At 50.4% G+C, this 14,473-nt stretch overlaps 1 protein-coding gene across 2 annotated transcripts in view; it reads left to right on the forward strand.

Annotated features, from left to right (window-relative positions):
* Window positions 1-12,322: 12,322 nt before the first annotated feature.
* Window positions 12,323-14,473, forward strand: part of TBC1D30 (TBC1 domain family member 30) — a 117,982-nt gene continuing 115,831 nt past the window's right edge. For both annotated transcript variants that reach the window (XM_078768039.1, XM_078768040.1), the window contains exon 1: window positions 12,323-12,896. In XM_078768039.1, the coding sequence (XP_078624165.1) occupies window positions 12,569-12,896 (328 nt within the window). In that variant the 5' untranslated portion in view covers window positions 12,323-12,568. The remainder of the gene's footprint in view (window positions 12,897-14,473) is intronic.

Genomic DNA, 14,473 nt, shown 5'->3' on the forward strand with positions numbered 1-14,473 from the left:
GTGAGGGCCGGGAATTCCGCGAGCATGCGAGCGAACTCGTTCGCTGCCGGGAGGGCGCACGCCAGTTCGGTCGGCGCGGAGCTGCTCATCGTGCACGCCAGGGAGCTGAAGGTCTCGGCGTTGACAAGGCGACGACGTTTGACGTCGACCAGCAGCCCGTGCGCGCAGAGGAAGTCGGCGCCCAGCAAAGCCATGGGGACGCAGGCGGTCACAAAAGTCCATTGAAAACGCTGGCTGCCGAAGCAGAGGGTGACGACGCATGGGCCGAAAGTGCGTATGGCCGAGCCATTAGCAGCGACCAAAGAGGGGCCGCAAACGGCGTCCCGCCTGTCCTGCTCGGAGGCGGGTATGACGCTCAGTTGGGCGCCGGTGTCACACAGGAAACGCCGCCCAGACGCTTTGTCCCGAATAAACAGCAAGTTGCCCGAGTGGCCGGCGCTCATGGCTGGGAATGAACGCCGGCCCGGCCGTTTCCCAACCTGCCGAAAGTGCACGGGGACCGGCACGTCCGAGCCTTGTGTCCGAACCTGGGGTGGTAATAACACCACGCACGTTCAGGTGGAGGCCCCGGCCGTCGTGTCAGAAGCGGGCGGTGCGGCGTGGCGGCCGCCAGTTGCACCGGCAGTTCGGTCTCCAACCGCGCAGGGCGCTCGGGCGTTGTGGGCGTCGCCTCGGACGGCGGCGGGCTCCAGGTAACCGCGCCGATGTGCTGGCCCGCCGAGGAGATCTTATCGGCTTCCCTGGCGAGGGCGCGGGAATCCGTGATCAACGTGCCAGCCAGGGCGAGGCGTACCGGGTGAGGCAGCTGGCGAAGGAACAGCTCGTGGAACAGAAAATCCGGAGAGTGCTCACCGAGCAACGAGAGCATATAGTCCATGCGCTCTGACGGGCGCGTGTCGCCGAGCTCGGGCAGAGCGAGCAGGCGCCGTGCGCGTGCTGCCGGTGAGAGGGCGAAAGCGTCGAGGAGGAGTGTCTTCAGCGCGTCGTATTTGTCAGCAGCCGGCGGGTGCTCGAGGAGGTTCAAGGCGCGGGCCGCGGTGGCGGAACCGAGCGCCGCCACAACATGGTGGAAGCGGGTGTCGTCCGCGGTGATGCCTCGCAGGGCGAACTGAGAGTCCGCCTGAGCGAACCAAACAGCCGCGTGAGCCTCCCAGAAGGTAGGCAGTTTAAGCGTCACTGCCGTATCCATGTCGGTAGGTCACCCGTGAAGGAGCTGCGCTCCAACGCGAGTCGAAAGAATTGACGCGACCAAAGACGGAATTCGTCCGAGTTGCTTTATTGAAACAAAACAGCTCAGGTATTCTGACAAGCCCGTTTATCGGGCAGCAATATATATACACATTTATGTCGGGAAGTTTTCCCGGCAAAAGCTATACCGGGCATGCCCGGGTGTCAAGGGCGAGCCTTGGAAAGGCGAGTCTGGACCTGCCCGGGCGTGTTTGGCTGCGACCTGGCAAGTCGAGGCTGGGCGTGCCCGGGCGCTCTGGGCGAGCCCTGGAAAGGCGATAGCGGGCATGCCCGGACGCTCTGGGCGAGCCCTGGAAAGGCGATAGCGGGCATGCCCGGCGCTCTGGGCGAGCCCTGAAAAGGCGATAGCGGGCATGCCCGGACGCTCTGGGCGAGCCCTGGAAAGTCGAGAGCGGGCATGCCCGGGAAAGACGAGACCGGGCGTGCCCGGGAGGTTCGGGCGTGCCCGGGAACAGTGAGTCCGGGCATGCCCGGGAGAGGCGCGTCTGGCCGTGTTCTGGCCGGTGCAAGGCGATTGTGTGCATCCAGCGGTAACCGCTACATGTATGTATATACATACATACCAGTACATATGAAATGGTGCATTATGTATATATATATATATATATATATATATATATATATATATATATATATATATATATATACACATACATATATATATATATATATATATATATATACGTATATATATATATATATATATATATATATATGTATAATGTGTATATATATATATATATATATATATATATATATATATATATATATATATATATATACGTATATATTGTTACGGACACGGCTAAAGATGTTGCTTGACCGAGCGGAATGGCCACCGTGTTCGCACAGTTTACCCGATTACCCCCAACTCACCCGATTCCACTCGAACGTTGGCCAAATCGCGCTACGCTAAATCAATGATGGAAAGGACACAACGACTGGGATAAATGAAACGACGCAAGGGGTACAGTTCTCAAGACCTCCGGAGGAGGATATAATTAGTGGTGGAGAAAAGGGGTAGATTACAAGGTAGAGTGAGGTAAAAGACACAGAAGAGATAGGCACTTAGATACAATCTTATCTAGCCCAGACAGACCACAGACAAACGGAACAAGACTGACTTACACAGGGATTGATGGCAGGGAAGGACAGGCAGTCGATAGCACAAGGTGCACCTTGGCTCAGGGACAGGATAAAGCGCGGTCCAGTCCAGAGATGCGGGGAGGTGTCACAGCGCTCGGAGGTGGCGTCCTTCTCTCTCCAAGCTCAGCGCGCATCTGACGTCACCTCCCTCTTCCTGCGCATGCTCAGCGGGGAGTCACACGCCCTCGGCTGGTTGGCTCCGCCCCAGATGGGACCGGTCCGCCGCTTCTATTGGGTGCGGGGGTTACCGGGCTCCGCCCTTGACGAGGAGCTGACAGCGAGCCCCTACTTGGTAACCCCGTCGAGCACATGTTCGATGGCGGCTCGTTGGAAAGGCCTGGTGCCCTCCCAACACCCCCTACCAACCAAGCCGGAGTGAGGACGCGCACTCCCCGCGCCGCCGCCGTTGTTGTTGTTGTTGTTGTTGTTGCTGAACCGTGAGGAAGAGCTGCGGGGAGGTATTGGGAGGTCCTAAACTTCCTAACGGTGCCATACAATCACATTCTGGTGCAACGAAGAGTCAGAATTAATGGAAACGAATCCTTAACTGACATAGACTAAGAATAACTAGCAAGATGTCCTATAGTTGTCTACGTGAGATGCGGTGGACCTGGATGCGACATTTAATGGGGGAAATAGGGGGAGGTCGGGTCTACAGAGTGTTGTTTACAGAAAATGGGACTAGGGAATGGGGGATTGGGGATAGTTGGGAAGTATTGAGGAAATAGGGGAATATTTACAAGCGGATATGGATGGATGCAAATCCCATATCCGCAACAATATATATATATATATATGTATGTATAATGTATGTATGTATATATATATATATATATATATATATATATATATATATATATATATATATATATATATATATATATATATATATATATATATATATATATATATATATATATATATATATATATATATGTATGTATATATATATATATATATATATATATATATATATATATATATATATATATATATATATATGTGTGTAGCGGTTGCCGCTGAACATACACAATCGCCTTACACCTGCCGAGGACGCAACCACGGAGCGATCGCTGTGCCGGGCTTGCCCAGACCGCCCGGAGACGCCCAGTCTCGCCTTTCCCAGGCATGTCCAGACTTGCCTTTCCCGGCTCGCCCAGACCGCCCAGAGACGCTCAGTCTCGCCTTTCCCGGGCATGTCCAGACTTGCCTTTCCCAGGCTCGCCCGGGCCGCCCGGGCATGCCCACTCTCGCCGCGTTTGATTGTATATATATATTGCTGCCCGATAAATGGGCTTTTCAGAGTACCCGAGTTTGGTTTTACTGAATAAAGAAACTCGGATGAATTCCTGTCTTTTGTCGCGTCAAACCTTTTAACTCGCGTAGGAGCACAGCTCCTTCATTGGTGACCCCCAACATGGACATGGCAGTTGCCCTTAAACTGCCTACCTTCTGGGAGGCTCACGCGGTGGTTTGGTTCGCCCAGGCGGACTCCCAGTTTGCCCTGCGAGGCATTACCGCCGACGACACCCGCTTCCACCATGTGGTAGCGGCACTCGGCTCCGCCACTGCGGCCCGCGCCCTGGGCCTCCTCCAGCACCTGCCAGCCGCTGACAAGTATGGTGTGATCAAGACGCTCCTCCTCGACGCATTCACCCTCTCAGCGGCAGAACGCGCACGACGCCTGCTCGACCTGCCCGAGCTCGGCGACACGCGACCGTCCGAACGAATGGACTACATGCTCTCGCTGCTCGGTGAGCACTCCCCGGATTTTCTTTTCCGAGAGCTGTTCCTCCGCCAGCTGCCTAGCCATGTGCGCCTCGCCCTGGCAGGCACGCAGATCACGGATCCCCGCGCCCTCGCCAGGGAAGCCGACAAGATCTCCTCGGCAGGCCAGCACATCGGGGCAGCTACCTGGAGCCCGCCGCCGTCCGAGGTGACGCCCATGGCGCCCGAGTGCCCGGTGCGGTTGGAGGCCGAACTGCCGGTGCAACTGGCGGCAGCCACGCCGCGCCGACCGCTCCCAACACGACGGCCGGGGCCGCCACCTGACCAGGCGTGGTGTTATTACCACGCCAGGTTCGGACACAAGGCTCGGACATGCTGACCCCCGTGCACTTTCGGCAAGTCGGGAAACGACCGGGCCGGCATTCATTACCAGCCATGAGCGCCGGCCACTCGGGCAACTTGCTTTTTATCAAGGACAAAGCGTCCGGGCGGCGCTTCCTTTGTGACACCGTTGCCCAACTGAGCGTCATACCCGCCTCCGAGCAGGACAGGCAGGCCGCCGTTTGCGGCCCCTCCTTGGTCGCTGCCAATGGATCGGCCATCCGCACCTTCGGCCCGCGCAACGTCACCCTCTGCTTCGGCAACCAGCGCTTTAACTGGACCTTTGTGACGGCGAGCGTACCCATGGCTTTGCTGGGCGCCGACTTCCTCTGCGCACATGGGCTGCTGATCGACGTCAAATGGTGTCGCCTTGTCAACGCCGAGACTTTCAGCTCCCTGGCATGCACGATGAGCAGCTCCGCGCCGACCGAACTAGCATGCGCCCTCCCGGCGGCAAACAAGTTCGCTCGCCTGCTCGCAGAGTTCCCGGCCCTCACGCGGCCGACGTTTTCGGCCGTCGCAGTGAGACATGGTATATATATATTGCTACGGTTTTAAGATTGGCACATATTGATCATTAAAGGTTAAAGGGTTTTCTGGACGCCCCACAAACGGAAACAGTTGTGTGGGTGGTTTTTGTGTTTGATTTTTGTGTGCGAGTGTGTGTGTGAGTGTGTGTTCTTGTGTGTGGGAGGGAGCTGCACGAGAGCCATCCCTGGATGGGGTGAACATTATCCTGCAGCTGCAAGCCCCGTGTGAGTGTGTCTGTGTGTGTGACGGGCCCGTTTGTCCTGGGTCGTAAGTTAAGGCTGTTTTAAGGCTGCACTGTGTCCTCTTTTCTCGGAACCATTGTGAATAGTGTAAATAAATCTTGTTATTCCTTTCTTCCCAATTCGATCGCCTTTGTGATTTCTCCATTGGCTAAGCGTGGTACGAACAAGATCGCTAGAACCGGGGTCACCATATAAATGGCACGGATCGCGTGTACGCACCGCTCGGCGTCTCAGCACGCGTGATTCGTGCAGGGCTTATTTCCTCATTTCAGGGCAGCGCGAGTAATTAGGTAATAGTGATTCTAGTCCGAAGACCCTATTTCGCGCTGTCCGGGAAGGACGTCATCGGTCCCGGGTCCCGTCGGCCAGTCAAAGACAAGGGGACTAATCCCCCCTTGGTAAGGGGAGAAGGCCGGCGTCGAAATCCGCAACATTTGGTGTCAGGAGTGGTATTTGGAACCTGGGACGAAATTTTTTAGACCAAATTTTGGACACCAATTTTGCATATTGGCCGCAACAATTGGTGTCAGGAGTTTGGATTGGGACCCGAAGTGCGCTTAACGCACTCGAAAATTACGAGCGGCCGAAATTTAGTTATTAACATCTAAATTAAATTCGTGCCATGGCTAGCCAAAGCGGTCGGATGCCGGTGGGGTTAGAAGATGAGGAGATAGAAGAATTAATAACCCAGGACCCCCGGGAATAATTGGGAGAAATGGAGGAGGACATTAATGAGGGTACAGCCGTAGAGGCAGAAGGGGTAGAAAATGGTGGTGCCTCGCACGTGGCGGCGAGAGCCGAGCCCGCTGTACCAACGGTCTTTGACCTGCAGCAGTTCATGGCACGGTTCAGCGAATACATGGCGGAGTCAAAGTGCGACAATGAAAAAAGAAGTAAGGAAATGAAAGAAATAAGGGACGAGTTAAGGAGTAGCAGGGGCGAGTTGACCGAAAAAATGGGTGACCAAATGAAAGAAATGAAGGACGGGTTAAATAAATTGGAAAACAAAATGGGGGGCTAATTGAAGGAAATGGGGGACAAATCCGCCCGGGAAATAAAACAGATGGGTGGTCAATTGGAAGAGGTGAAAAACGGGCTGAATGCAAAGATGAACACCCGAGGGGAGTTAATAAAAGAGATGGGGAAAGATAAGGCGCAGGTCGAGCGGGAAAGTCGCATTGGTACGCGACGGGGTAGCGCGATGTGAGGAACGCGTGGAAAGCGAGCTTGGGCAGAGCGCAGTTAAGTTGCCCGGGGTAGAAATCGCGACTCGGCATATGGAAAAGCCAAAGGCTGCCGAATTGGAAGAGAAAATTTTAAGCGCACCGGCGGTCGTTGGGCTAGAAAAAGAAAAAGAAATTATAGTGGAAATTGGGGACGAAGAGACGGCAAAAGCAGAAATTAAATCGGAGATGGTGATGGAATATGTGCAAAGTCTGTATTCACATCGTGATGTCGTGCTGCCTAACCCAAATGAAAGTTTGCAGGTGCTGCTGTGGAAAAGGGTCCCAAAGGTGAATAGGAGCGTGTATGGCGCGAAAATGTTTGGCGCAAAAAGATTTTTCGCGCGCTTGGGATCGAGACGCAATCCGGGCGCTCGTGGAAGGTCCGTGGTGTGATGTGTGAGGGTGAATGGCGCGCGTGTGCGAACGGCACCGAAGCGCGAGTGTGTAACAGAAGACTGTGACTTTCAACAAAGCTGAGCTGAATTATAGTAGTCAATCTTCTCCGGCCGCAAGTAAAAGCTGAATTATAGTTGAAAATTCATTCAAAAAGAACCAAAAATGTCGGGACGGGCCCCGGGAAGGTTATAGGCTAGGTGGTGAGGCCGGTCAAGGCCGCCTCAGCCAGGCTGGGCCCATTTCGCAATTAAAAGCTGAGCTGAATTATAGTAGTCAATCTTTTACGGCCGTGAGTAAAAGCTGAATTATAGTAGTAAATTCATTCAAAAAGAACCCGGGCAACGCAGGGTGCTTTCAGCTAGTCTACTATATAAGAGAGATGTTGGTCTGTGCATCGCCATTTTTCTTAGAGTTGGCTGAATGGATCTTCGTCAAACTTTCAGAGGTTAATCAGTGAGTGTCTGGGAGTGTTTTAGGCCAAAAATAATAATAATAAGGGAAAAAAAAAAGCTCGTTTTTTTGGAGTTAAAAAAAAAAAATCGCTCGATAGTGCCTAAGCCTTTTAAAATTAATGACAGTTATATGCAAGTACACATTCACATAAATAAATACAAAACAATCACCAGACATTTGAATACAAATAAATCAAACAATTCCGGAAGTACACGAATTTGGTAGTACGGCTTCTTCTTCTTCCTGATCGGCATCACACTTAACTCAGAAACGTGAGCCAAATTCACCCACCAGCATATACCCCCCTCTCCCCTCTCCCCTCTCCCCTCCCCTTCCTCTCCCCCTTTCCTCCCCCCTTCCTAAACCCCCCTCCCCCTTCCTCTTCCCCCCTAACCACTTCCTTCCGCCCCTTCTCCCCCCTCCCCCTCCCCTTCCACCCCTCCTCAGTGCCTCCTCAGAGCTCAGTGACTTTCAACATAGCACCGTCATAGGATGCCACCTTTCCAACAAGTCAGTTCGTCAAATTTCTGCCCTGCTAGAGCTGCCCCGGTCAACTGTATGTGCTGATATTGTGAAGTGGAAACGTCTAGGAGCAACAACAGCTCAGCTGCAAAGTGGCAGGCCACATAAGCTCACAGAACGGGACCAACGAGTGCTGAGGCGCGTAACGCGTAAAAATCGTCTGTCCTCGGTTGCAACACTCACTACCAAGTTCAAAACTGCCTCTTGAAGCAACGTCAGAACAACAACCTTTTGTCGGGAGCTTCATGAAATGGGTTTCCATGGCCGAGCAGCCACACACAAGCCTAAGATCACCATGTGCAATGCCAAGTGTCGGCTGGAGTGGGGTAAAGCTCGCCGCCATTGGACTCTGAAGCAGTGGAAAGGCGTTCTCTGGAGTGATGAATCACGCTTCACCATATGGCAATCCGACGGACAATTCTGGGTTTGGCGGATGCCAGGAGAACACTACCTGCCCGAATGTATAGTGCCAACTGTAACATTTGGTGGAGGAGGAATAATGGTCTGGGGCTGTTTTTCATGGTTCGGGCTAGGCCCCTGAGTTCCAGTGAAGGGAAATCTTAATGCTACAGCATATAATTACATTCTAGATGACTGTGTGCTTCCAACTTTGCAGCAACAGTTTGGGGAAGGCCCTTTCCTGTTTCAGCATGACAATGACCCCATGCACAAAGCGAGGTCCATACAGAAATGTTTTGTCGAGATCGGTGTGGAAGAACTTGACTGGCCTGCACAGAGCCCTAACCTCAACCCCATCGAACACCTTTGGGATGAATTGGAACGCCGACTGCGAGCCATGCCTAATCGCCCAACATCAGTGCCCGACTTCACTAATGCTCTTGTGGCTGAATGGAAGCAAATCCCCACAGCAATGTTTCAACATCTAGTGGAAAGCCTTCCCAGAAGAGTGGAGGCTGTTATAGTAGTAAAGGGGGGAGGGGGACCAACTCCATATATTAATGCCCATGATTTTGGAATGAGATGTTCGATGTTCGGGTGTCCACATACTTTTGGTCATGTAGTGTATTTTGCTGGAGCACCCAACCAGCAACCCACACTTATAACCTCACCACTCAACAACAAAACACACACAAGAACACACACTCACACACACACTCGCACACAAAAATCAAACACAAAAACCACCCACACAACTGTTTCCGTTTGTGGGGTGTCCAGAAAAGCTGTATCATCAGAAATAATTCACCAGACATCAGCGATTGTTTTCATGGTTTAATTCATCCTCAGCACCCTCTGCCTACTTCTTTCCACGCATGTGTAGCAGACATGTTCCCGTGCATGCGCACACTCATCTCCACCCATTGTATTATATGCAGCATATAAATTTATTCGAACATCCCCTTTTTCATCAAAAAACACCAAACAAATCCAAAACACCCACAATTCCTTCCTAGTCTCCTTTTAGCACTTGAGTTCCCACATGACTAATTGCACTTCACTTTACTCAATTTTTGAACGAGTCATTTATCTTGTCGTTACATTCTCACACACAAAATCTTTGAATCGCTGCGGCTTCTTGATGGTCCATGTTCATGTTGAGACTTTTCTTGGTTGTGGTTGGTACGTTCTTCGTATTGCTCGCTTTCTTGCTGCTTCGAGTCTTGTTGGTCGTGTTGTGGAGTTGCTTTCACTTTGTCTTCCGCGTTGTCAGGTTCTCCACGAGTTGTTGTTCTTATGTCCAAATCCAGTGCCTCGCCGGTGTCCTTTTGGTGGCAGCTTTTGATCACTTCCCTCAACGTTGACTTGTGTTGCAGTAACTCCGTTGGTTTGATGTAAATGTCTGCGATTTCATCGATATTCTTGTTAATTTACCTTAACTCAATATGATCGAGGTGATAACTTCTCCATACATACAGTATGCTCCGTTGCCATGTTGGTTTCATCTTGTTGAGTGCATTGAACGTTTGCACTCTTACTGCTTCTCCAACAATCAGCTCTGCTAACCGCTTTGCCGTTTTGTCGTCGTGTAGTTTGGATTTTTTCCTTTTCAGCATCAACTTTTCCTTTACATCTTTCGTGATCTTAGGTTTCAGCAAACATTTTGATGTTGGTGGAGTTGTCTGGGTGCGACGTGACATCAGACGTTGGACTGGGCTACTGTCCATTGCTTCAGTGAGGGGTGTTTCTCCACACTATGATCGCTTTCCAATCATCTGCACTTGTTCTGGTAGACTTTTTAAATATTCACTTTGCAATCTTCACTGCTGCTTCAGCCTTGCCATTTGACTGGGGATGATGTGGCGTCTGTGGCGATGACGTGTAGTGTGGAACTTCCCAGTCTCGTGTAAACATGGCAAATTCTTCACTAAGTAAATGGGGTCCGATATCGCTCATGATGATTGATCTCGGGTATCCCATGTCCGCTGAAATGTTATTTTAAACAGTCATTGATGGAGTTGGAAATGGACGTCGATAGTTGGTCCAACTCCCAAAAATCAAAGAAATAGTCCACTGTTACAAGGAATTCTCCTCTTCCATTGGAGACCATGTCAACTCCAGATTGACACTTTTTTCCAGTGTCGGTCTGGAACCGAGTGCATCATGAGTGGTTCTTTCTGTTGTTTGGCCTGAATTGTGTTGCATGTAATGCACTAGCCTATGAACTCCTTGATCTCTCCACTCATGTTGGGCCAAAACAGGATGTCTCTTGCTTTACGGAGACTTGCTTCAACACCCATGTGGCTCGAGTATGTGCAGTTTGTCATCTTCTGGCGCATCGCTTTGGGTGATTATTCGGTTGCCCTTGTACAGAATGTCGCCCTGAGCAACGATCTCATCTCGAAAAGTCCAGTATTACTTGATACCGACAGGCATATTCTCCTTCTGCTCAGGCCATCCTGAAATGGCTTCCGTCTGCAATGCTTGTGGAGCTTCATCCTGCTGGTTGTGTCGCTTGATCCGCCATAGTCTCTCATCACAGACATTGACAGTGTCAGTGAAATTGAGTGTCTTTAGCACATCTCTAGATCTTTTCTCCTGTTGGATCTTGAAGATTTCGTACTCTGTGCTTGCTTCCTGGGTTCTTTTCAGTGGGAGGTGAGCTCTAGACAGCATGTGCGCGATGTACACCTCAATACCTCTCTTGTATTTGATGTCGAGATGGTATCTCTGCAGCCTCAGCATCATCCTCTGTAGTTGTTTCGGTGCGGTGAGTTGTGGTTTTGAGAATATGCTCTGCAATGGCTTATGGTCTGTCTCCACATTCACTTTCTCCTTGCCAAACAAATATTGGTTATAATGTTCACATGAAAAAACTATTACGAGGCACTCCTTTTCTATTTGCGCATATAATCTCTGTTTGTGTGAGAGTTCTTGATGCAAAAGCAACTGGTTGGCCTTTTTTACCTCCGCCACCGAAGGTGGATGGAGGTTATGTTTTCACCCCTGTCTGTCTGTGTGTCTGTCTGTCTGTCTGTGAACAAGAAATCTCAAAAAGTTGTGGACGGATTCGGACGAAATTTTGCAGTGAGGTAGCATATATTACAAGGACGAAATGATTAGATGTTGGTGAAGATCCGGTTTCGGATCCGGCTAGTAGAAATGTTAAAGTGATTCTTCACCATTGGGAGATCGGGCCAAAACGATATATAGCAGGATATCTCAAAAGCTTGTGGACGGATTTGGACGAAACTTGGTGGACAGGTTGGGTGTCTGACAAGGAAGAATTGGTTCAATTTTGGTGAAGATCTGAATATGGATTCGGCTACAATAATTATTTAATTTTTTAGTGATTCTTCACCATTGAGAGATCGGGTGAAAAGCGATATATATAACATGATATTTTAAAAAGTTATGGACGAGTTATGAATAAACTTGGTGGATTAATTAGTTAGGTGACAAGAACAAGTCGATTAGATTTTGGTTCAGGTCCGAATTATCCGGCCATTGGGATAGGTTAGGATTCAGTGAGAAACAAGACATAAACTGTTCAGCCTCTGTGTACGTGGCCTGAGCCTGATCCCTGACCTCTAGCAATGGGTCCAAGCACATTACACCTGAGTGGAGAAATGAAAAGTTTTAGCGGTATAATGCGGGGGGGGGGGGGGGGGGGTATGTGACGTCATATAATAAAGAGGGGGGAATTGCTTAAACCCATCTTTTAAATCTTCCATCTCAGGCGTCGCACCATCGAGTACGAATTCTTGCAAATGATGTTCAATATAAAAACATAATCAAAGCAACTTTGCCGAATCGTTAATTCTCCATTTCCTTTGAATCGCTGCGCGCGACAGGTGTCTAATAAATTATTTATTTAAAAAGTTTTTGACAAACTTTTGCACTTCCGCGTTTGGACAAATCCAAGAGGTACCGCAGGACACAAAGGAACCGATAATGTGAAACTTTCTAGTGGAAACAACTTCAGAGACGTTATTGTTGTATTTTCAATTCCGTGGAAGGGTTTATTGTCGTTCGACTTTATTTACCCTTGTCCGTTTGCGCCATAATAAGGAAGTGCAGGTATTCACATGAATAGTGCATTCCGCTGCGTGGATCACCAGCTCGTCGTGCACTTTCCAATCTCTCATCCACACTTCTGTTCCCTGTGGAGTTGCCTCGGCCTCAGACGAATTCGCTTGCATAGTTGGAAAAGTTTGTGATTTCTGCGCGACGAGGTATTTCGAGGTTCCAAAGGGTATTTCCTTACACTTTTGTCGATGTGGAAGATTTGAGGTCATGATGACGATGGCGCAGGAGTTGTGTGACTGCGAAGTCCATGAAGAGCATCCGTCACCACGACCTAGTGCTGTACTCGTGCAAGAGCTTCTCACCGAGTTGTATGATTCCTGTCCACGAGCGGCCGGAGATCAGGTTCCCGCACAGGGGTCCATCGGAGACCATGGGCGGGGCTCCGAGCCGGCGGGCGGGAGCGGGGACAGCTCGGGAGAGGGGTCGTGCTCGGAAAGCTTTGGTCGTGGTGCTTCGTCCCCGGAGTCGACCATCCACGTGGAGCTACTGCACTGCAGTTCTGAAGGCCAACGACGAAACTACCTCGTTTCCATGGGTGAGTATGGTTACCTATATATTTGTGGTACGGTACATCCCACTGACGTGGTGGTAACAAGACCCAGTCGTGCTCGTAACTGCAACATTAATTTTTTTGGACCAATGTGCGTGAAACGAGTCGTCAAAGATCTATCCACTAGCCTCGGTATCAAAGTGCAAATACGTACTCGAAACTTGGTATTCCATATGGGAATGTGAAATAAGACGAAGAGTTAAAATGATTCCTCACAAGAAACTTGGGACAATCTATTTATGAGGTACGCAACTATAGTGTAGGTTTGAGCAATTAATTCCAAGCACCTTTGGTGCCGAATAAAAGCTACATAAAATAGGAATTGAGGCTGACAAGATGACTCTAAACTGTAAAGCCTGGGTTCGAATCCCGACCTAGCTATAAACTCATCCTGGTGGTTCACAGCAGGGTGATTCATCAATCAATGTGTGTGCCGACCCTCGGATGGACGTTAAATTTCACCTCCTGTGTGTGCCGGAATTAGTTCCGGGACGTTAAAGATCCCATGGTCTCCTTTGTGAAGAGTAACCGAGCTATCGCTGGCACCAAGGCCAAAGTCAAAATTCCTGCCCCAACTACTCCCAGGAGAGGGATGGCAAACCACTCAGTATAACCTTTGCCAAAAAACTGCTTCGGTGGAACCAATTCTCTGTAACACCGATTATGGTACATCAGTCCAAATGGTCAATTCTTATTATATTGTTGCGGTTTTGAGAATAAAGAATGACCCCCCCCCCCCCCTCGTAGGTAGTTGCACCACAACATGTAGCCTCGCTGTAGTTCAGTTATTTCTTATTAAATGTAAGCGTAGTCCTTTCCTGTGTTAGTTTGCGTTGAGCAGGCCAGTGAGCTTAGGTGTTATTTTGCGCTGGAATGCCACGTGCTCGGCCTGAACAAGTCTGGCAAGGCTGAAGGGAGGAGCTGCAGGAGGGAGTGGCCGGTAAGCAACGAGCCGCCAATCAGAGCTCGGGGGGAGTGGCTCACAACGACGACGAGAGGAGTCGTCTGGAACATTCAGGTAGGGCCGGGGCAGAGCCATAAAACCCTGCTCTGGGCCCCCCGCCTCAGTAGAGTTGAGTGGGAGGATCGTGAGAGTTGAGTCGGAGCCCCTGTGAGAGTCAGAGCCAGCGAGAGCCAGAGAACGAGTCGGAGTGTTGGACTTGAATTGCTTGAAATAGCCTCGTTGTACACGAATCCTCCGTGCCCTGTGCCCTGCGCTCTGCTGCCTGTATTAAATCCCGCTTGTGAAGACGACCCGTTCCGGGCCACAGACGCGCGATCTCCTCCTGCCTGCGTTTCCCTGCATACGTGCCGTGACCACCAGAGGGCCACGCCGGGCGAGCTGTCCCGGAGCGACCGACGGCAAGGCGCGTTTGGCGTGCGAACTTCCTTCCTTCTTTTTCCCCGCGTGAGTGAGAGGGCCCTTTGTCTGGGAATTAGTTAACATTGATTAAGCATCTGCTCTGTGTCCCCTTTCCTTTATCCTGATTATAAATAAAAAAAATAAAATAACCACCTTTAGAGGCCATTTCCCCCCGCAAAGCAGGGGTTGGCCTTTTTCG

The sequence above is a fragment of the Myxine glutinosa genome, chromosome 1 (assembly GCF_964187855.1).
Source record: "Myxine glutinosa chromosome 1, kmMyxGlut1.1, whole genome shotgun sequence".
NCBI lineage: Eukaryota > Metazoa > Chordata > Myxini > Myxiniformes > Myxinidae > Myxine > Myxine glutinosa.